The sequence below is a fragment of the Tinamus guttatus genome, unplaced genomic scaffold, assembly GCF_059628265.1.
Source record: "Tinamus guttatus ecotype Peru unplaced genomic scaffold, ASM5962826v1 Tinamus_guttatus_pri_ptg000226l, whole genome shotgun sequence".
In the NCBI taxonomy this organism is placed as follows: Eukaryota; Metazoa; Chordata; class Aves; order Tinamiformes; family Tinamidae; genus Tinamus; species Tinamus guttatus.
Window position 1 is genome coordinate 157,121 of NW_028288760.1, and position 21,753 is coordinate 178,873.

A 21,753-nucleotide genomic window follows, 5' to 3' on the forward strand; every position below is an offset into this window, starting at 1 on the left:
CCGTGGTGTTACAGGGGGCCCCCTTTCTTGGGAGATCTTTGGGCAAACCGAGGAAACAAAGGGGCGCTGGGGCGGGCAGGGAATCCGCCCCCGTTTGCGCAGCTTCTAGCCCGGGGGCGGCCTCGAACCCGCGGCCCCGCGCTCGGGGCGGGGCCTGGCGCGGCCGCCAAGGGCGGGAAGCGGCTGCGGCCGCCCGGAAGGGGAAGGGCGGCGTGAGGGGGGCCGCGCTGGCCGGGGCTGGTGCCGCCATGGAGCCGCGGCGGCTGCGCTGGGAGACCCTGGCCGCCCTGCGCACCTCCAGCAAGGGCCAGCTCAGCTACTGCCGCCACTGGCTGCACGACGAGGTGAGGGCCCGAGGCGAGCGCGGGGCTGCGCAGCCCCCGCCGAGCTGCGCGCTTGAAGCCGCTGATTCCCTCCTCTCCCCCTCAGGACGTGCTGGAAGGCTGCATGGCGCCCCTCGTGCTCTCCTCCTACTCCGGCTGGGTCCTGGACAAGGTGCTCGGGCAGCCGGCCCAGGAAGCGGCGGCGGCGTCCGGGAGCTCAACGCCCGAGGAGCCCGCGCCCCGACCGGGCCTGTCGCCGGCCCCCGAACCGGCCGCTGCCCCCGGCGGCCGCCCCGGCTTCTCGCCGCCCTCCTCGGCCGCACCGAGCGCGGTGAAGGTAGCGGCCTCGCCAGCCCCTGTGGGGGCGGCTCGGGGCACCTGCTGAACACGGGTGTCATTCACTCTGTGGGGAAAAAGTGCTTCGCTTAGCCAGGAGACAGCAAAATGGATCATCTCCAGATCTTAGTGTAGAACTGTTTCACACTAGGCCAAAAGCAAACTCTTTTTCATTGTAACTAATAAAAACTTACTTGGTTTGCATAGCTATGTGGCTTGTTAGCTTGGGCTTCCTCTGTACAGGAGAATACAGCCCCAGAGTAGGTCAGGCCTGTTGGGAAAGGCCACGAGTGCTGCCTGGGTTCTCTCCTGCCTCTCCTCTGGAGGGTTTTAATGATCTAGGAGTGTCATAGCTCTCTTTTATACAATAAAATTGAAGGAAATTGGACAGTGAGGAGCTCAGTTGTGAACATAATGAGGTTGATGCAGCAGGTGAAAAGGAGGCTGTGTTTTGCTACGTATTAAATGATGGTTTAATATATAACAGTTGTATTTAGCCTAAATGGTAAAATTTTGCATCCTTTTGGTCCTGTTTAAACTTATGAAATATCTTGTGAGGATAACATCTTAATGAGGCAGCAAGACACGATAAAAGTTATGATAAAGAGGCTGAATGTTTTTCCCAAGCAATAAATGCGAAGCAGAAACCCCTCTTGGCTTCCCTTGGCATAACACCCTCACTGAGGTTAGAGGGAAGGTGTGAAGTCCAGTCTGTCTGGGTTACAATTGCCAATGCTGAAGAGTTGTAGAGTGGTTGAGTCCTTTGTGCAGTTTAAGTGACTGGATTTACCTGTTTTCCCTTGTGAGGCTGATATTGTATTCAATCACTGATTTTGCTGTTATGCTGACTGTGCAGGGAAATGAAGATCTCAGTCTGGTGGAAGCAGATCAGGAAGTCTTGCCCAATATTCTGCCATCTAAAGTTACAGAAGTTGAAGGCTATATTCGGATGTATGAAGAGATGCACAGGTTGAAAGGAAAGGTAAGAAGAATGAGTGAGAGATTCCTGTATGAATCGTAGGAGAGCTATAGAATGAAAGTGTAACAATGCTCTGGTAGAAATAGCAGGATAGTCGTTTGCTCTCTGTGGCTTAGGATAATCACAAATGGACTGCGGTGGCGCACTTAAAGCTTTTTAATTTGTATTTCCTGCTGTGCAAATTCTAGTGATGCCTACATTGTCTTTTTTTTTTGGTACTCCTGCAATCTACAGGAGGAGCTAAGGCAACGTCAGGAGCAGCAAGAGCAGATGGTGAGGGCAGTGTACGACCTGGCAAGCGAACAGCTGAAGCGCTTCGATGAACTGAAGGAGCTAAAGCAACATCAGGAATTCCAAGATTTGCGGGAAGTAATGGAGAAGAGGTGAGATTAGCTCTAATATGTGGTATCCTTAAAATGTTCTAGGTGACTCTCGTTTTATAGATTAATCAAAGTAGGGGTTAATTTCTGGGCCTGATCATCTGTCTTGGTCATTGAGCTCAAAAATTTCATCTGCTGCTTTTCTTCTGTTAACTCTCCTGTTACTGGTAGTCTTTCAGAGTAGATCTCTGGCTGCTTCTGAGGCTTCAGTGGTTAGAAGAAGTCTATATTTATCTGACACTTAACATTCCTTTAGTTTATCTTAAAAGTGGCTTGCATGTGTCTGTATTTTGTTTTCTTCACGTCTTGAGTAATCATTTTCTGTCTTTGTGTGTATGTTAGCTCCAAGGAAGCTCAGGGACAGCAAGAGAAGTTGAAAGAAGAACATCGACACAGAGCAAAGGTCTGAGACTTGTAAGAGTTTTCTTTCATAAGAGAGAGCAAGTGCTCAGTAGGAACGGGAAAGACTAATTTATACTTCTGTATATCTGACATCCCTGGAGAGAGATGTATTTTATGGTGCTGTCCTAGACACCTGCTGCATCACTGTGGAAATACAGTTAAGGCACATGCATTGTAGGAGCACAACAGTGGAGCTTTTATCTTTGCAGTAACAGTTACAGTCAAAGTTTGCACTTGAATCTAGAGCTTTGCTCTCAGTATGTGACCAGTCAAGATGTTATTTTTAATGGATAAGGCTTTATTCTTTAGAGATTTGTTTACCTTTGCTACTTCTATAATGATAGACTCTTTTCTGTCTTTTATAAATCCAGTGTTTGGATGTTCCCATGAATATCCTTACAAGTTTGTCTATTTTATTTGAGAGTTACTTTGTGTTTTGTGTTATCCTGGCTTCTAGGGTATCAGACAATCCAAGTTTTCATCTGAATCTGCTTTTGTTCTGCTCTGTGTCTCCACGGATGCTATAGGCTGCAAAATTTGTCATTCATACTATTGCAGTACTAGTACTGCTGTGCTGGGAATTCAGACCAGGACTAGCGAACAATTATTATATATTTTCTTTCTCCTATATGCAGTTTTCCTTCATGGAAGTAGGAAAGATCTGTAAAACTGGAGTTACTAAAATATTTTGTTTCTGTTGTGTCTTTCTCTTCCCAGGTATTAAACCTAAAGCTGCGCGAGGCAGAGCAGCAGAGGCAGCGTCAGGAGGAGCTGGAGCGTCTGCGCAAGGAGGAAGGCCAGGAGAGGTTGCGTCGCCTTTATTCCATCCAGGAGGAGGTGCTGCAGCTTAACCAGCGGATTGATCCCAATTATAGACACAAGGACCTGCCGAGAATCGATTTTTCTGTGTACAGTAATCGTGGCAACCAGATCTGTGGGCTGGTGTCAGGACTCATCCGCACCACTAGTGAGGTGAGGGCTGATTTGAACTTTGGTTGTTGTTGCTTCTTAAAGTTTGCTGGAGTTGTCTTCAAAGGTATCTTGTATGAGGTCATTACATAAGTTTTTAGATATGCTTGCTATAAAGCAGCTAACTTCAAAGGAGAATTCTTTTCCATTGCACTCTAGCTGTTCCTTTCAAGATGGCTTATAAAAATACATGAGGATTTGTACAGAAGAAAGAATGAATGTTAAAATAATATGATCTATTGATGCTGTAGAGCTGTGTTTGGAGACAGCCACGGAATTAGGGTGGTTTGAAACTGTTCAAGAGGAGTACTGAGTGTGCTGGGACACTGCTATACTCACAAGTTTTTCCCAGCAAGTAGGTTTCCTTGACAATTCTTGTCTATGTAAAAGTGGAACACAGAACTTAAAAATTAAAAAAAAAAAAAAAAAACCTCTAATAAGGCTAATCATCTGTCCTAGTGAGTCACAAGTCACAGCTGTCTCCCTGCAGAGGAAGCAGTCTGGAATTTGCACTGAGGTCCCCTTATATACATTAAAGGTGCTACCCATTTTTATTGTCTTACAAGGATGAGCCATGGACTAAGACCAATTATCATTTGCTTTGTATACAAATAAATGAGAATCTTCATGTATACAAATAAATGAGAATCTTTCACCAAAGATGATAAAATGTATAGTTGGTTCCTGGACTGCCTAAAGGCTAATGCTTTAAAAGCTCCTTGCTTCTGCTCTTGATCTGTGGATTGCCTTTTCTGTTTCTTGGTAGAGAGGCTTCCCTACTCAAGCAGATGTGGCCAATACTGAACGAGCACTGCAGGAAATGCGAGGGTTGATATCTAGCATGCAGCAAGAAATTGCTGCAGCTGTGGAAGAAAAAAAGAGGAAAGATGAAGAGGAGCAGAGAGAGAAGCAGAAAGAGTTGCTGAAAAAAGAGCAGGTGACGGCTGAGGCTCCTGCTCCTGCACAGCAATCAGGGGAAAAGCCACAGAAGGAAGGTAGGTGGTGGTCTCCCTCTTTCCATTCCCTTATTATTTACATGCTGTTTTGCTGCTAGGCCAACTACTACTTAGGGATGTTACTGTTGTGATGACGTAGCTTTTGGTAGCCCATGTTTTTAGGACAGGTAGAAAAATGGGTATGAAACTGCTGGCAGCTAACTCAAGCAGATGTGGCCAATACTGGTGCAGCATAAATGACTTAACTGGAACAAAAGGTGTTTCTAAGCAGTGTGCAGCATGGTAGAATGTGGCTTCTGTCAAAGGGAAATCGGTCCTGTGTGATACCACAAACATACAGGGACAGATCACTGAAATAGCTTCTTCTTTGGTCATAATTTAAGGCCAGAAATCCTACGTATATAAGCTATAGGCTGAAAAACAGGGATTTCTGTATAGCTTACGGAGATGTAGTTAGTAACTTTCTAAACTGATTTCTGGTGGGGGGGGGGGAAGTGTTGCTTCTTTGAAACTTTTTCCTTTAGGTTTTCTAGTGTTCTGGGGCTTTCTTACTGTTCTGCCATTTCTTTTTCAATACTAGGACTTCAAGTTAAAGCAGAAGAAAGTACCATGCAGTGGTACCAGCAGCTTCAGGATGCTGCTGACCAGTGCATTGCTTCCTTCAGCGCAATCAGCAACTGCAAGGACAACAATGAGGTATGGATAGATGGAGGTACTGTTCAAGAGTGGGTATATTCACCCCCATGGAAGCAGCACAGCTTGCATTAAAAACAGAAAGGTAAAATTTCTGACCTAGCAACTTTTGTTAATAGTCTGCTCATCCAAACTGTCAAAATAATAATCAAGTAGAAATGCTTTAACTGTTGAAAAAAAAAAAAAACAATTTCTTCAAGTGGGTGAGCATACTTTCCAAAAGGTGCTATTGAGCAGAACTGTGTTCTGGTTTTGGAGTTTAAAACTGGAAGACAAGTGATCTGGTTCGGCTGCTGTAGAGTCTTAAAAAACAATGGTGTGTCCTACCTTTAGTGAAGTACTTTTCAGAACTGTTTTGTTTCTCTTTTTCATTCATAATTCCTTCTTTGTGGGATTTCTTTTTGTCAGTTTGGTTTATTGAGGCCTTTGTATCTTGATATTACTAAAACCTTGAGCCAGAAAAATGTTAAATAGTGCATTCTGAGCATACACTGTATCTTATTGTTTCCCAGTATTTCTTAGATTAATTTATCATTCCACAGCAGAATAATCAGTATTTGTTGAAGGCTTGAATATTTATTCAGAATGCAAATGAAACAAAACCTGTTAGATACTGTGCATTCAGTCTTATTCTCCGAGCTCATCACATATGTTTGAAGATCCAGTAGATCTTCCTTGAGGCAAAACTAAACTACCTGTCTCCTTTTGTCGCTTTGGAGACTTAAAATTATGTGTGCGAGAACCTGGCATCTACTTGTGTCCAGGAGGGTTTTCTACTCATTATGTTGCAGGTCTTCAAGCTACAAATAAATGTTAAATATACGGTTAGCTATTCCAGTGAACATCTTGACCTCAATTCCATGAGGAATAGACTTCATGGTATATTTTGAGTGAGTTTAATTCCTCTAAAGATCAAGCAGGATTTAGGACTGAATTCTTCTTTTCAGAATTTGACCCACAAGACATGTATCATCCCTGTGAAAGTCTGCCTCTTGACAAGTGCTCTTATCTGTAAAATTTTCAACGGTATTTTATGTTCTCCTGCAGGTGAAGAAGATTAAAATGGATTTGCAGAAAGCAGCTACGATCCCTGTGAGCCAGATCTCTAGTATAGCAGGTCAGGAAAACACTAAGAATTGAATCTATTTGAGTTGCAGTTTCCTATAATCATTTTAGCAGGACCTGATGTAGCCAGTATTTCTGTGTTACACCTACACCCTACAGCTAGTATACCTGCAGTTCAAGCCTTTGCAGCGTAATGTTTGCTTATGTTTTGAAGGTCTCTTGGCTCCCTTAGAGGCATCTTGCTTCATCATGATTCAGTTTCTTTAATCAGATGCAGCAAAGGAGCTGTCTGGGGTGCCTTGCCCTTCAGGATGTTGGTCTAGCTTTGTGAAGCTGAGTGGTCTGCCTAAGGCTTGGCAGCTGCTTCCTAATTTTCTCTGTATGCATTTTTGATGTATTCACAGGCTCTCAACTGAGAGAGATATTTGACAAGATCAATAACCTGCTCTCTGGAAAGTCTGTTCAGAGTGGAGGGCGAACTGTATCAGTGACTCAGCATCCACAGGGTCTGGATTTTGTTCATTACAAACTTGCAGAGAAATTTGTGGTGAGTAATTGTTCTCTTTATTAAGGTGATGAAGGTAGCTAGTAGTTTTTACATATTGTCCTGTCTCTTCCTACTAAGAGCAAAATTACTAGGAATTTAGCTTGCAGGTGTTAATAATGCTCAGATTGATTAGAGGAAATGCTTTTTAGATAAAGAAATGAAAGAACTTTGTTTCTCTTTCCCTTCTGTGCTCTCCCATGCTTCAACTTTTCTACGAGGCAGAACTATTCTGAATTCCAAGGCTATATGTTGCATATTCTTAAGTAGTTAGGTGCACTGTTGGTAGAAAACTGATAGATAGTTTATGATCCAGCACAAAACTGTACATGTGCTCAAACCCCTGCATATTGGCAGAAGAGGGGAATAAAACATGGCTAAGCTCCCACAAGAAAGCTTCAGTTCCTGATGTATAAGTTACCACCTCCCAGAAAAGAAAGTGCTATTGAAATGGGTTTTTTTTTTGAAGGTGGCAGTATTTTTCTGTTATTTTTTGCTGCATTTGAACTGTTTGAAACTTACTTGAACAATGTTCCTGCATTGACAAAAATATATGCAAAAAATAGCTCACAGAAGACAAAGGGGGCTGGTTTGTAAACATTTGAAAATGACTGGAACAAAAATATCTGTGGAGCCTCATACCTCGTGCCTGGAGTTGTGCCTGAGCAGCGGTTTATTGACATCCTTCTCCGTGGAAGCCAAGGGCACAGGCCTTATGAGCCTTTCTGTTGGTGGCTACATAGTCATGGAGCTTTTATTAGAGGCTAAATATGAAACTTCAAAAAGGTTTTCTGAGAAATGGTTTGAAGGGATGAAGACTGACTTCCCTCCCCTCTTCCCCAGAATCAAGGAGAAGAAGAAGTAGCTTCTCACCATGAGGCAGCTTTCCCCATTGCTGTGGTGGCTTCAGGAATTTGGGAAATTCACCCTCGAGTTGGAGACCTCATTTTAGCCCATCTACACAAAAAGTGCCCCTACTCTGTGCCATTTTATCCTGCATTAAAAGATGGGACTTCTTTGGAAGATTATCAGAGGTAACTTTCTTTAGAGAGTCCTTTAATATGAACTCTGCAAGGGCAAAGACTGTCTTCTCCTGAGTGAACTCCACTTTTCCCCATCTTTAATTACTTAGGCACAGTGACATGCTGGCATAGACTGGAGATTTACTCACAAGAGTGCAGCTCCCCTGACCCTGCACCCTTGGAGGATGCTGTGTCCTTCAGCTATGGAAGTGGTTTTAGGGGTAATGGATGCTCTTTTGTTTTATCTTCCTTATCCCTCTCAAAGAACAGTTGATACCCATAGAAATAACTTAATTCAAGTTGAAGTGCCTAGTACAGAATCTCAAGATTTTGGTGTGGTATAAAAGAGAGGAATGTGTGAGCCACAGTGATCAGCCCTTGCAATACTTCTTGCATGGTTCTGGAGAATTCTTATTCTCAGTATGATTGACTTAATGTAAGTTGAGAACTTTAGGGACAGGAGCAAATGTGTTTTGCTTTACTAATATTGGGACATTTTTTTAATACCTAGGATGCTTGGATATCAAGTTAAGGATTCCAAGATAGAACAGCAAGATAACTTCCTTAAACGGATGTCAGGAATGATTCGTCTATATGCTGCTATCATTCAACTGCGGTGGCCTTATGGAAACAGACAAGGGGTATGTATATGTGTGGCTTCATTTCTATTAAATGTATTGTAAACATGACTTGCAGTTCAAGTGTGGTAAATTTAAACCTGCTGACAGTATACCCGAAGGGGGATGAATGTAACCATTACCAATAAAGCAATGCAAAAAGCTAACTAATTTGTAGTGTAGACCTTCCTTCTTTTATATTTTTCATAATAATCACATTTTATGTAAGGCTATTGTGAAATAACTTTATAAAAGAAAAAAAAGATTTTTTTTCTGTTTTGATAATAGCATTTCGCAGCTTATAAAACTGCGAAAGTGAGAGATGGATTTTTGTTGCTTTATAGACCCATCCTCATGGTTTGAACCATGGATGGCGGTGGCTTGCTCAGATGTTGAACATGGAGCCTCTGGCAGATGTGACAGCTACGCTTCTCTTTGATTTTCTAGAGGTAAATGATGTCCTAGGATGAGCCTGCTTAGCAGCTGCCAAACATTGAAAAGTGGGTGCAAAAAAAACAGGGTGGCGGGGGGAAATACACATGGGGAAATGAAATCTGAAGTAGTCTAAATTGAACTTGTAAATTTTCCTGTACACTGACTGTGTGGAGAAAGTGAATGAATCCATATTGCAGTGGTCAAGATGGGGAAACAACCACAGTATGTGCTAGCAAATGGTGTTAAGGAAGACTTGTTTTTGAATGGAGGCTGGAGTTGAGAGGAAAAGTAATGCAAAATTGGTGTCATTGACCTTTGTGGGGTCATTGAAAAGAGAAGGCCACTGTGTTGATAATAGTGTAAGTTACAGGCTAGGCTTGCTTTATGATAGGAATAGTGTCTTTTTTTAATTTTACCAAGCATTTTAAAACCTAGGTGGTTGCCATTGGACAGCTCTGTGGAAGTTGTCTTGCTGGTCTGAGAGCTGTTCTGGATCTGGTGGTTGTGGATTTCTGTCCCATAGGTGTGTGGTAATGCCCTCATGAAACAGTATCAGGTCCAGTTTTGGAAAATGATGTTGCTTATCCGAGAAGACTATTTCCCAAGGTATGTTGTTAGGAGAGTAAATAATCTTTTTCTTTCTTACTCTATTTGCTCTTCCATGTCTCTTCTGCTTTCCACAGGCTCTGCTATCCCTCCTACCCACCCTTGTAAGTCAAACCTCAGTTTTTAAGTACCTTTTGGAACATGTTGATCTTTTTGCAGGATTGAAGCAATTACCAGCTCTGGACAAATGGGCTCTTTAATGCGTTTCAAGCAGTTCTTGGAGGTAAAGGGACTTTTAAAAAATCTTCCAAGCTTTTCTTTTTTTTTTTTCTCTTCTCTTCGGCATCTGCATCATTTCACTAATGAGGCCAATACTGCTTGCAGCATACCTGAGAGTCCAGACCTGTGAATGTGATGTAACCTTTTTTTTAATGACTTCTGGTTAAGTTCACTTAATCTTGATGGCAATTATTATATCCTTCATCTCCTACATCTCTTTCTACACTCTTGTGTAATTTTCTCAGTGCAAGCTGGTTGCAGTGAGAGGAGACAAAGAGGAGAAGGATTCTGCTGAGTCATTGCTGTAACAGCTCACTTTCGTCAGAAAATGATGCTTGTTTTTGTGCTCTCTGGCTAGGTGTAAAAGGAAGCAGGCATTTTCAACTGCTCTTTGTAGCCTCTCTTTAGCACTGTATTCTACGTAGGTCCCAAAAATATTTAAGAAAAAAAAAAAAAAAGCCTGTACACTTGCATTTCAGTGTTTCCATGTTGGTGGGTACAGAGATTTCTAACATAATTTCATATTGTTTGAAATTGCTAATGCAACTTCTAAGATGCATTTTTCTTTTTCTTTTCTTTTTTTTCCTGTCCCTGTCTGACCAGAAATGTCTTCAGCAGAAGGAAATTCCGTTACCAAAGGGCTCTCTGCAACCTTCCTTTTGGAGGTCATAAATCAGTTCATGTTTCTTCTTCCCGGGATGTCGGCACTTTCAGACCCGGCTTCCTGTTTATATGGAGGGACAAGATAAAATTATGTTTATTTAGAGGGAAGGTGAGAGGGTATTCGATCAGTGTGTTAACATTTATTTCCTCAAGTTTTAATGTTGGGCAGAACATCAGTAACTTTTAAATTTGTGGAAAATAATGGGAAGTTATCCTTTGTTTTTAGACTTGTATAAGGTTTTGTACAGTAAATTATGGAAAAGAAGTTTTTTCCTTCACGTATTTAAACATGTAGAAGATACTTTAAATACAGTATTATGATTTCCTTCTCTGTTAGGCCTCAGAGTCTAAAGACTCTCCTGGATCGAAATTTTGCTCAGTGTGTTTTTGTTCATGAAAGTGGAAATACCTCAAGGCCTTATGAAGTCTTAAGACAATAATCAATCTCAGAAACTTACTGGTAAAACTTTATTTTTGTATTTAATGTCTAGTTTTTATAACTGTTTTACGTATATGTTGCAACAACATCTTAAAGCTACAGCGTTTGGTAAAGGTACTTGACCTAAATGTGTGACTGTCACCTCTGTTGAATGTATCTTTGCTCCAAGAGGCAACGTATTAATTTGAGAAAGATAGATACCCTAATGTAAAAAGTTTGCATGTATAATAACTTTATGAGGGAAGAGCAGAGTTCCTGAAGTTACAGAAATTCTGTGTTCCTTATCCATCGTGTGGATGGGAGCTAATAATCCTTTTTATTAAATAAAAAAATGGGGAAAATGTGTGTGTTCTGTTGTTTTCTACAATGCTGATATTCTGCTGCTATTTGAGGTAGAAACTGTATGTTTGGGTTGCCTAAGATGAAGTACTTAATACTTTTAGAATGACTTTCTTAGGGATTTCTTCTTTATGGGTGTTAATGGTATTTTATGTGTCGAGTACTGTAATACTTTTCTACTAGCGGTGAATTATTCTAGAAATATATTTAATAGTAAGTTTGATTTTTAACCTGAAGCTGATGCAGTTTGTGTGTGTGTGTTTTCTGTAGCTATTAAAGATGGAAGTGAACAAAAATCTGTGGTTCTTTTGAATACAGAATGTAGGTAGTAGGGAGAAGATGGTGGAGGGAAAATTGTGTTTAATTTATGGGTGAACTGCCCTTGAGCTACTCTAATGGCCTCCAAGATGTGAAAATTGACTTCCAAGTTCTAAAAGTCAATTCTGTTTTCAGAAAAAAAAATCTTGCAAATTAGAATTATATTTTCTATATTTTTGTTTGTTTGTTTTTGCCAAATCCATTTTGTAAGTACTAGAGACTTTACAATTTGGAGCTGTAGAAATTGTGGAGCATCTGAGAGTCTGATTTCACTTTTGATATAGGGTTTGGATTCTCCAAGAAAAGATTAGGAAATATATACTTAAGAATTCAGACCTTGAAACCCTAAAACCATAGGAAGTTGCTTAAATTTAAAATTGTCTGGTAAAATTAATTTATAATAATGCATCTATTTTGTAACCCGAGGAAGCAATTCCTTAGATGAGCATTACTGCTGATCCTTTTAGAATGCTGGAAATGTCATTTTATTATTCTTTTTTGCAGCTATTTCTTAATTACATCTTGCATATTTACGGTTTTGTTGGAGTTTTACTGATCCAAGATAGTAATTGGTGCTGTCTGTTATGAACAATTGTCTGCCTGTTCCAAAACACAAGGAACATGATTTGATCTTATACAGGACACAATAACTTTCTTCTTTCATGCTTACAACTATGTGAGGCTTGTTACGTTTTGGGGGCAATGTAAGTACATATTTTTTATGAGTGACATAAGCACAGTGTACTTCTCTGTAAGGGATACCAATATATTGTTTCAAATTCTTTATGAATTTCTAATTGAGTAATGAACAGGGTTGCTAAAAGATCCTATGAAAATATTTTTAGATGTAGCTTGGTGTTGTATCTACTGCTTGAAGTGGTGCTCGAACCACATTATTGCTTTTGTCATTTTAGCAGTTCTGAATGCTGGCCAGCTGCAGGGAGGATGCAGTGCACACAGGGTCTTACGCATGTTTGCTTTATAATGATCCTCAAGTCAAATATCACAAGAGCATTTTGGACCTGAAGAAAAAAAAAAAAAAAAAACTGTATTCAGGAGCAGATGCATTAAAACTGCTCTGACTCATCCCTTGCCTCAAGAGACAATATTCCCCAGCAGTCCTACGGCTTCTGATGCAATGGCAATGGAAGTGGGTTTCTTCCATTTAAGTCCTTGAATAAAAGAAGTGTTATTAACTAAAAATGACTAAAACCCCCTTGCTGTGCTAGGTTCCATGGAGCTGTTATTCTAGCTGTTTTACCAGGCCCTTAAAAAACATTTTAGAGGGAGAAGAGAGAAAACCTAGCTGTGGGTGCTTATTTTAACAGCTGCAGTATGCTAAAGGCTTATTTTCCTCGGAACTTATGCAACAGCTTTTTAAAAATAGATATATTTTGCCTGGTGGAAGCCTTTACCCCCTTCTGATGCTCTGCTCGTCGGCCTTGTCAGGTTGACACGGTGTTGGTTAAAGAAGAAAGTCTTCCCGAGATCTATTCACATGCACTTTATATAAAAGGTGTAGCGGAGGAGGCTGCTGATTTATGCATAGAGTCCGGAGGAGGTTTTTTTTATGCACAGAGTTGGAGGCTGGTTTACGGATGGTGGTGCAGTCTTTTTGCATTACCATCAGCTAAATGTTTCATGGGCAGAAAACTGAACCTGCCTCTGAGGGGAAGGAGAAAAAAAAAAAAAAAAAGGAAATATAAAATCAAAACTGCTTCCATGCTCATGCTGTTATGCCCTTTTAACGGATTTTTCTAGATGCTACCTTATATTTAAGTTTTGAGTGTAGGAATTTGCTGGGGCTACAGCAACTTACCCTGCCCCTTCCACCCCCCCCGTACCTCTGCGCCAGCCCCGGGGCTGCGGCCCCCCTCCCGCCAGCTTCACCCCGCATCACCCCTCATCAGCCCTCGGCTCTTTCCGGAATCGTTCGGCGCTTTCCGGAATCTGTCGGCTCTCTCCGTCAAGCAGGCGCCGGCCGCCTTGTGCCGCTTCGTGCGTTTGGCAGCCGAGCCTGGATGGGCGGGGCTCTCCCCTCGCTCCACCCCTCCCCCACCGGCACCGATCCTTTCCGAAGCTCTTCGGCCCTTTCCGCCAGCTGGGAGACCGTTCTGCGGCGCTGACGTCACCTCCGGCCATACTATAAAAAGGGCGGCGCGGGCGGCGCGCCGCGGCCGTAGCGGAGGGGCGGCGGGCGCGGAGCTGGCGGGGCAGGACCCTTCGCACCGAGCCGGTGAGGCGGCGGGGAGAGGGGCGCGCCGCGTTCGGGGGCGGCCGTGGGCCGCGCTGGGGTCCACAGAGCCTTCCCCCTCGCTGCAGAGACAGGTGTCGGGGCGCGCGCTCCCCCAGCGGCGGCCGCAGCGGCCACGGGCGCGGCCGCGCTGAGGCCGCCTTGTCCCGGCCGTTCCCCGCGCCCTCCCCGCGGCGGCCGCGGCTTCTCGCCCGGGGGTTTCTTATCGCGGGCGATAAGGGGGGGGAGGGGCGGGCGGCTCCGCCCTGGGCAGCTCGGGGCTGCGGCTGGAATTTCATTGAGCGCCCCGGGGAGGGCACGAGCGGGCGGCGAAGCGCGGAGGGAGCCGCGGGCTCGCCCGGCTCGTGCCCTCCGCCCCCCCCGAGGCGCTGCCTCCCTCCTGAGGTAAAAGCCCGCGGCGCCGCCGCCGCTGCACAGCAATGGCCTCCGGCGCCGCCGCAGCCCTGCCCAAGGGCAGGGGATGCCGCAGAGGAGGCACCGGGGGGACCGGGAGGCCTCGCCCGAGAGGCGGGCGCGGAAATAGCTCCCACAGAGCCGCAGGAGAGGGGCGAGAAATGCCCGAATCGGCTCTCCCCACCTGTGTGCCTCTGTGGAGAGGGTCCTTCCTCAAAGAAGGGGCTCTTGCTCCCCCGGGACGAGCCTTTCCTTCCTAAGTATGAACCAAAAGGCACTGGGGTCGCATATTTTTTTTCTTGTTTATTGCCTCTGTAAAGCTTAACCTGGTCAAAGCAGAGCAAATTTCCGTCAGTAGGTCATAAATACATAGCAGAGGGGTGAGCGTTTACGCTGCGATTGAAGGCAAAAAGACCCACCAAGCATTGTCACCGTAGGTTTTTCAGATGATTTGTGTTCTCAGATATTTTTTTCATGTATATTAAAATACCTGCATTTCCCAGTCTTTAAAATGTACGTGACTGTGGAACACTCTCTCATGCATATTTAAACAGTGGTTGTCTGGAGATGGCGAATGAACATGTTAGAAAAACACAGCCTGAAATGGTTCTGCATCTTTCTGGGAAAATTCTGTTGAGCTTTTTGTTTTCAGCAAAGTGCCAGAAGATTCTGATGACTGCGTTGTCTGAAAGGCCTTGGTTGGGGTTTCACATATGTTCAAAACAGATATTAAATTGCTCTGTGTGCCTTTATGCATTTAAATGCAATTAGTCTGTCACTATTTCCGTGAAATCTTCATTTGTTGTTATTTATAAATTGTGCGAATAAAATAATGAACAAAGAGGTTGAAAAGAGGGAGCTTCCTGCTGTATTGTGTGCAGGATCCATAACTGCAGTAATAGAGTCATTAAGCTGCATAAAATACTTGAAACAGAGTAGCAGGTTATATTATTCAAATGAAGTAATTTATTTCCATTCCTGTTGGAAAAGGAATTGTACATCTCAATAGGTTGCACTGATGTTCAGTGGACCATCCCTTTTTTTTTTTTTTTCTTATCCTTAATTGAATTTGTGCATTATGTTTCTCTGAGCTACGTGATTAGTCAACTTAAGTAGGAAAATTTCAGTTTTTTTTTTTTTTTAAGATATTGGTAAAAACAAAAATCTAGAATATCAAAGAGTATCCTTAAAGCCTTATTTTATGATTTTCCCCTGTGTAACAAGAGAGGTTAGAGAAACCTTAAGCCCTTTAGTAGAAAACGATGCTTTTGGTGTAAAAATCCTAATTCTCAACTATATATGTATAACTGGCTGTGGTAGTTTAATGCAAATAATTTAGTCTTTTTTTGGTAATAATTTTACCTTTTTAATTTACATGGTTGCATTGTTTTATTTGTAAATACATTGCATTTGGGGGGAACTAATTGCTTCCCCGCATATTGGAGGAGATGATACAAATTTCTCCCCCTTTCCCTCTGCACAGTAGTATAGTGTAGGAGTTTGTTTTTTCCATTTGTCCCTGGCATGTAGGCAGCAGAAAAATGGGGTGGAGCAGACTGCAGATGCTGTGGATGGCGATTGCCAAGGGTAGTCCAGCAATGCGCTCCCGTTGCTGACCGTGGATCAGATAAAGTGGCAAGCTGCCTTCTCGCTCCTGCAAGCGATCCACACCGAGCTATGCGAACGCCCCGGGAGATATGCACCAGCTTCAGCAAGCACAAAGCCCTGCAGCAGCAGCTCCCACAAACGGCTTTGGGAATTGCAGCGTTACTCACAGGGAAAATGCAGTTAGGGATGCGAGGAATTTTTCATCTGAAAATTTGGCGTGTCATGTCTGCTTGGCTGTTGTCAGCTACATAACCATCTCGCCCCCCAAAATTTTTCTGTCACAACTGCTGCTGGTCCTTTTTTTTTAACATGATAATTCAATGGAACCTCTTTATAGACATTTATATTTAAAATCTTCTCATTACATTTGTGTCTTTATTACTCTGTAGCAAGAAGTGTCATTTGCCAAGTTCAGATAACATTTTGTTTCGACCTTCAGATTGCAGTACTGTATTTTTAAATTAACTGGAAAGGTTGGTACATACCAATGTCAGTTTTAATTAAGTTTAACTGCTGATAATTTTAACCTTTGGTCTGCCTGTCACAATAGCTTGTGTAACAGTAACTCCAAATCAGTATGCGTGGTGAGGAACCAAAAGGCAGGTATGAAGTGTGTGCTATGACTAAATATGTATTTTAAAGAGGAAAAAAGAAATTAGACAGTGTCTTAACCTGGTAGTTAGTTGAATGTTATCTTGATTTTCCCCCTCCCTTTTAGACTCTACATTCCTTCATCATGTTGTCATCGTTTCGTAAAGTCAAAGTCCAGGTATTTCATGTAATGCATGAAGTGTCATCGCATATTTTATTTGCCTGCCTTTATTGCAGTGACCTATTTGTAACAAAAAGCCATTCATTTGAGAACTGGACCTATATAGGGCACAAAAAATATGGCAGATGCTTTATTTATACTTCAGTGTTGCTTCTCATCTGTCTTTCCTCTAATACTTCAGACTTCCTAATTTCTTTCTATGGTGCATGGAGTGTGAATGTTTTTTACTTGCTATAGTGCAGTGTGATCAGCTGTTGATGTGGATTAACTTTTCCAATATTTTTTTTTTGCCTAATAGATTTTTTGAGTGATATCTTTTTAGCTATAGCTTCTAAAAATTGACCAGGGAATGGCTTACACTGTAGAACATTATGCAATATATTTAAATTCGAGTACTTGTTTATATATCTGTGAAGTTTTCCGTTCAATTATGATAAAATAAGTAGGATGGACACATCAAACTTTAGTTGGATAATACAGACAGCTGGATTTTATTTTGAAGTAATAGTAATATAAATGTTTATACTACAATTAAAAACTGTAGTGGAAGGTCGCATGGTGGGATTGGAAAGTGCTGGGGTTAATTATGCAACATCACATTATTTGTAAGCCCTGGAATTCTGCAATGCAGTCAAGGTAACTTGCTTTCTCAGAAGCTTCAGTGCATAGTGCAGTCCCTGCCCGCTCTGTGTAGTTTTGTCACAGGTCTACACTACTCCCCCGCAAAATGGTACATAAAAGCATCAGATTTAGATAGACAATTCAGCTGCGTTATGTATCTTGATCAATTAAGATGGCCTTATATAACTAATAGAATTAAAATTTGAAATGTAAATGCCTAAAAATAAATACATTTAATGATCTTCTGTATTTCACAAGTACACAGTTAAACAAAATTACTGATTATGAATTTATTCTCCATAACATTTAAAATATGCAGTATAGGATACATGATATCATACCCTTCAGTTGCTTCTTTGTAACACAATACACACCCGCAATTCCCTTCATGGCACCAGGAGCTAGTGTCCTGCTGCATACGCTTTTCAGAAGCCCAGTTTTATTTACTGGAAGTACTGGTGCATAGTGAGCACTAAATCAGGCAACACTGGTATTTCTGTTCTTGAGAAAGATATAGCAGCTTACTTCTTACCTAGCGCTTTGAGGAAGCTGCAAATGGAGTAAAGGAAAGCTAGAAAACTGTATGTTATTATTTTCCTCTCTTTTTTTCCTTATAAAGATTATTTCATCCAGTGCTAGAATTCAAGCTCTTTGGCTTTAAATATAAAATCATTAATTCATAACCTTCCCTCAAAAAAGGAGGACTTTTCCTCTTTCGACGATGCTTATGGTGCCTAATATTGATGAGCACAAAAGCTGCATCAAGACGGTCTGTGTGTGGAAGTTGGAAAAGCAGGAGCAGTGTTGGCACGTTGTTCATATTGCAGGGAATAACTGGAAGCACGTATGCTGAACAGGTATAACACATCAGGACTTGTTTTAAGTAAACACCATTATTTTACTACATACTAAAGATAGTGATCTTTATATACTAATATCTGACGGTTTGTCAGATGGAGTAGCTTAATTCTTTAAGCTTTGTGTAATTGTTTTAAAAATACGCCAAAATCATCTATGTAGCACTTAATGTATTTATGTTACATTACGTTGAAAATGATTTGAGTTTTTCAGTCCCCGAAAACATGTTTTGGTAAGGAAAATGCTGACAGCTCCTATGTGTGTCTGCCCCGATGGCATTTTAGCAATTCCTGTTTAACCCCCTTGATACAACTGTTTTCTGAGTGTGAATGATGTTGCTGACATCATCATTGTTGCACTGCGGTGTCTATAAATATATGTGTCTACTGTGTCTCTGTAGTCCCATTCAAAAGTTTAGCTCCCCTTTTATATATTTTTTTGGGAAAGATGGGGCATGTTGTATGCAAGAGTAAGAATAATAGATAACACTTTTTTATTTTTTTTTATTTTTTATTTTTATCTTTTTGGTAAAAAGACCGCCACAGTGGAGCAGTGCGAAGGAATGTGACTAATTAGTAGTTTTCTAAAGTTAGTTCTATAACATAAAAATATCATGGCATCATGACTGTTTTCTTCAAAACAGTTAGGGCAGATGCACTGGTTTGGTGGCATCTTTTGGGTAATGTCACAGCTCTGTGGAAGGCCGAGGTTTTGGGTAGGAAACGGCCCCTGCTCCCGGCCTCCCTGCGCGGCCGGGAGCTTGGGCTGCCGCCGTCCTTATCAGCCAGGCGCAGGTCGGGCCCAGGGAGCCGCCCGTGGTTTGGACATCTCTGCACCCCGCAGCCAAACCCCTTCCCCAGGGACAGGCTGCCTCTGAATTTGAACATTATTTTTCATGTGAAAAGCATAAAGTCTAACTTCTTGGTAGGGGTCCTCACGCTAGCGCAGCAGTCAGAGTGTTGTAGAGGCGAGTTGATGCCTTTTAATGCTGCAAGCGACCTGCAAAGCATTAGAAATGTGTTGGAGATGACTTCATTTCGAGAGGAATGCTGCAGTCCTAGCATGAAAACATTGGATGTGGACTGCATCGTTCTGCAGCATCGATGACTTTTGAGTTCAGAGCTCCCCAGCGACTGCCGATTGCGTTTTGGCAGAGCATGGACTTGCTGATGGCAGCCAATCTGCTGCAGGAAAGAACAGTCTATTATTGCTAGACCAAAGCACTTCTTTTACAATTGACTAGCTCCACTTACTGTAGCTGTAAAAAGAGTCTTTATTTTAACAAATTCCAGTAGCAGGATGGGCCAGATTGTATGGCAAGAGGCTGTTACAGAATATCTTCTCTTTATAGATAATATATATACAGAAATATATTCATATATATATATAAATATGTATATAGTTATTTAAATATTATACATATATTTTATATATATTTAATTATTTGGGCTATGGAGAGCATTTCTAGTAGCAAAATAGGAGCTGGCAGTGAAACACTGAGCTGCATTCCCAAGACCAACTAGGGTCTCATTTTTTCTGGTAATGTGAATATCTAGGGTAGGCAGAGAGGTAGGAGACAGCTGCATAATACATTTGGACTAGCTGTGACTTTGTTCTTTGTGAACACAAATTAATACTAATTGTTGGCCAAATCTAAACACAGTGTAACAGCACAGGAAAGGAAGTTTTTTAGCCATAACTTAGTCATATTTTATTTGCTTGCCATCTTCCCGGAGGGAAAAGGCTTTTTGGAACAGCATTGAAAAACCAGCTTATTTCTTAGGAAAGTGAAACTAGCTGAGCTCAAGTTACATTCAGGGTTTTTATCTTAAAATATTCAAGAATGCTAATCAAGTGTAGCCTTTGGGATTGCTGTCAGGTGAAACTTGGACTGCATTAGTATAATGCAGTCCACAGTGGCAGGCTTTTTTTTTTCCTTGTCCTTTCCTAATAGTAGTGAATGAAATGCCTGGGCTTGGATGAGAAAACACAGCTGAGTTTTCTTTGCTTCCTTAAACTGCCGCAATGCAGTCGGGGCTCAGAGTTCACCCGAGGAGCAGCAGCTGCTGAAATGGCTGTCCTGGTGCAGGGTGCGACACCAGGGAGCTCTGCAACGGGCAGACTCGCCCCTGCCTCTGCCTTTTTATCATATGGTCCCTTCACAAGTGCTGGGAGCCAAACAGAAAACAGCCGTATAGATGAGATTCCCCCAACCGGGGAATTTTTCACAAAATTATGCAAGATGGGTGTCTAATTGAAGCATGCAGCTAGCGACTAAATAATGATGATTGCTTGTCCTCATTTTAGAGATTGCCCAACTTTCTTGATGCACAATTTTACACTTGATTTTTAAAATTATTGTTATGAACTTTGAAGGTTTATTATTGAAGGTTACACTCAGCTTGATTTATAAGAAATTTATAGGAAAATATTAAGTGAGCTATGCATGTAAACACTTGTATATCAAGGCGTTAATTGCCGATCTTGCCGGCACAGAGTATTTTGTTGCAACAGCTTCTTGACATGCACAGGGAGTTAGATGAGTAAATTTTGCGTGGTTGTTTTGTTAAGAGGTCAATGAAGTACAGTGTAAGCATGTTGTATTGGTTTCTGGGAGGAAAAAATTTACTTTCTTCTCTCAAATAAAGAAAAGTATAGAGAGGATGCATGTATGCATGTGTACATGCATATATATATGTACATATCTGCATATAATAACATATATCCATATTTACATAACTGCACAGAGCAACTAGCTGTTCTTTAACAATAATATTCTTGCATTTAAAACCACCTTTTCCTACATTTGAGAGAGTTGTTTTTTATAGGCACATATACAAACAAGTACATATATGTGTACATGCGCACATCCACACATTTTAAGATTTCTATTAGGCACTTGCATGCTGCAGTTTGAGATGACATGGCATTTATATTCTGGACTAGATAGACCACAACCATATTTTCACAAAACAAGAAGATGCTAAATGCCTTTGTAAGTATTTCCTTTTTATTTTTATTTTTTTGCTAGAAGCATGTTTTTGTATTTGTCCATATACATGCGTGCGTGCACACCCCCTCACTTGCACTCAAAGCAAGACTTAAGTAAACTACATGTGAATTTAGAAAACAGGCTTTTCTTACGCAGATCTCTTCCTACGCTACTTTTGTTTCAGATTACAAGCCAAATGCTAATTGAGTTGTTTTTGGCTTTCAGAAAATGGATCCAAGCGGTGTAAAAGTGTTGGAAACGGCAGAAGATATCCAAGAAAGGCGTCAGCAAGTTTTGGACCGTTACCACAGGTTCAAGGAACTATCTTCTCTAAGGCGCCAAAAACTTGAAGATTCCTATCGATTCCAGTTTTTCCAGCGTGATGCAGATGAGCTTGAAAAATGGATTCAAGAGAAACTCCAGATAGCATCTGATGAAAATTACAAAGACCCAAGCAATTTACAAGTAAGTCCTACTCCTTTTTTTATGTTTTTATACTATTAGGGCATGTTGGCTTAACCAGAGCAAGCAGAAAAAAAGTAAGTATACATTGAACCGAGAGTGGTGAAGAGACATGGATATAAATGTTTGTGGACCTGTGCAGTATTCTCCAAAATCCTGACTCTTTTGCTGATCTAATTGGAAAATTTCTATTAATGGATTAGACAGTAAATCAACAGCAAAAAGTTACTTGGTGCAATGTAGTGAAAAATCAGCTTTGTTTATTGCTAGAATTCACTGTGCTCTTCAGCTCTGTAAATCAATGTGCATTAATTTTTATTGTTTCAAAAAAAAAAAAAAGAGAGAAAGTTTTAGAAAATCGACTTGTATGTGTATGACTAGCTGAACATACACCCAAGTGTTTGAACACTCTGAAGTAAAAGAGCAAACACAATAATGAAATAACTAAAATTGGGGTGTTTGAATCCATCCATGAAGCATATGGGACG

The 21,753-nt window shown here is 41.6% G+C and overlaps 2 protein-coding genes across 14 annotated transcripts in view; both read left to right on the plus strand.

The window, feature by feature from the left end:
• The first annotated feature begins 180 nt into the window (after positions 1-180).
• Positions 181-10,259, plus strand: GLE1 (GLE1 RNA export mediator). The gene is made up of 16 exons (XM_088525197.1): positions 181-344; positions 430-660; positions 1,516-1,641; positions 1,873-2,021; positions 2,361-2,421; positions 3,138-3,392; positions 4,156-4,384; positions 4,926-5,041; positions 6,086-6,155; positions 6,508-6,650; positions 7,491-7,681; positions 8,181-8,310; positions 8,631-8,735; positions 9,245-9,327; positions 9,487-9,550; positions 10,150-10,259. Exons 1-16 carry the CDS (start codon positions 249-251, stop codon positions 10,216-10,218), a joined length of 2,118 nt encoding a protein of 705 aa, XP_088381323.1. The 5' UTR covers positions 181-248; the 3' UTR covers positions 10,219-10,259.
• A 3,159-nt stretch (positions 10,260-13,418) lies between these two features.
• The window catches only part of SPTAN1 (spectrin alpha, non-erythrocytic 1), a 47,122-nt gene continuing 38,787 nt past the window's right edge, over positions 13,419-21,753 (plus strand). For 12 of the 13 annotated variants that reach the window (XM_088525198.1, XM_088525200.1, XM_088525199.1 and 9 more), the window contains exons 1-2: positions 16,279-16,329; positions 21,029-21,268. In XM_088525198.1, the coding sequence (XP_088381324.1) occupies positions 16,297-16,329; positions 21,029-21,268 (273 nt within the window). In that variant the 5' untranslated portion in view covers positions 16,279-16,296. Of the gene's footprint in view, positions 13,542-16,278; positions 16,330-21,028; positions 21,269-21,753 lie in introns of those variants that run through there. The other variant, XM_088525201.1, reaches the window with a different exon arrangement.

Excerpts from the sequence above, each read along its gene's own strand:
- GLE1 (XM_088525197.1), top strand. The coding sequence starts at position 249 with ATGGAGCCGCGGCGGCTGCGCTGGGAGACCCTGGCCGCCCTGCGCACC. Across the intron at positions 5,042-6,085 it reads ACTGCAAGGACAACAATGAG|GTGAAGAAGATTAAAATGGA; the intron begins GTATGGATAGAT and ends GTTCTCCTGCAG. Across the intron at positions 6,156-6,507 it reads CCAGATCTCTAGTATAGCAG|GCTCTCAACTGAGAGAGATA; the intron begins GTCAGGAAAACA and ends ATGTATTCACAG.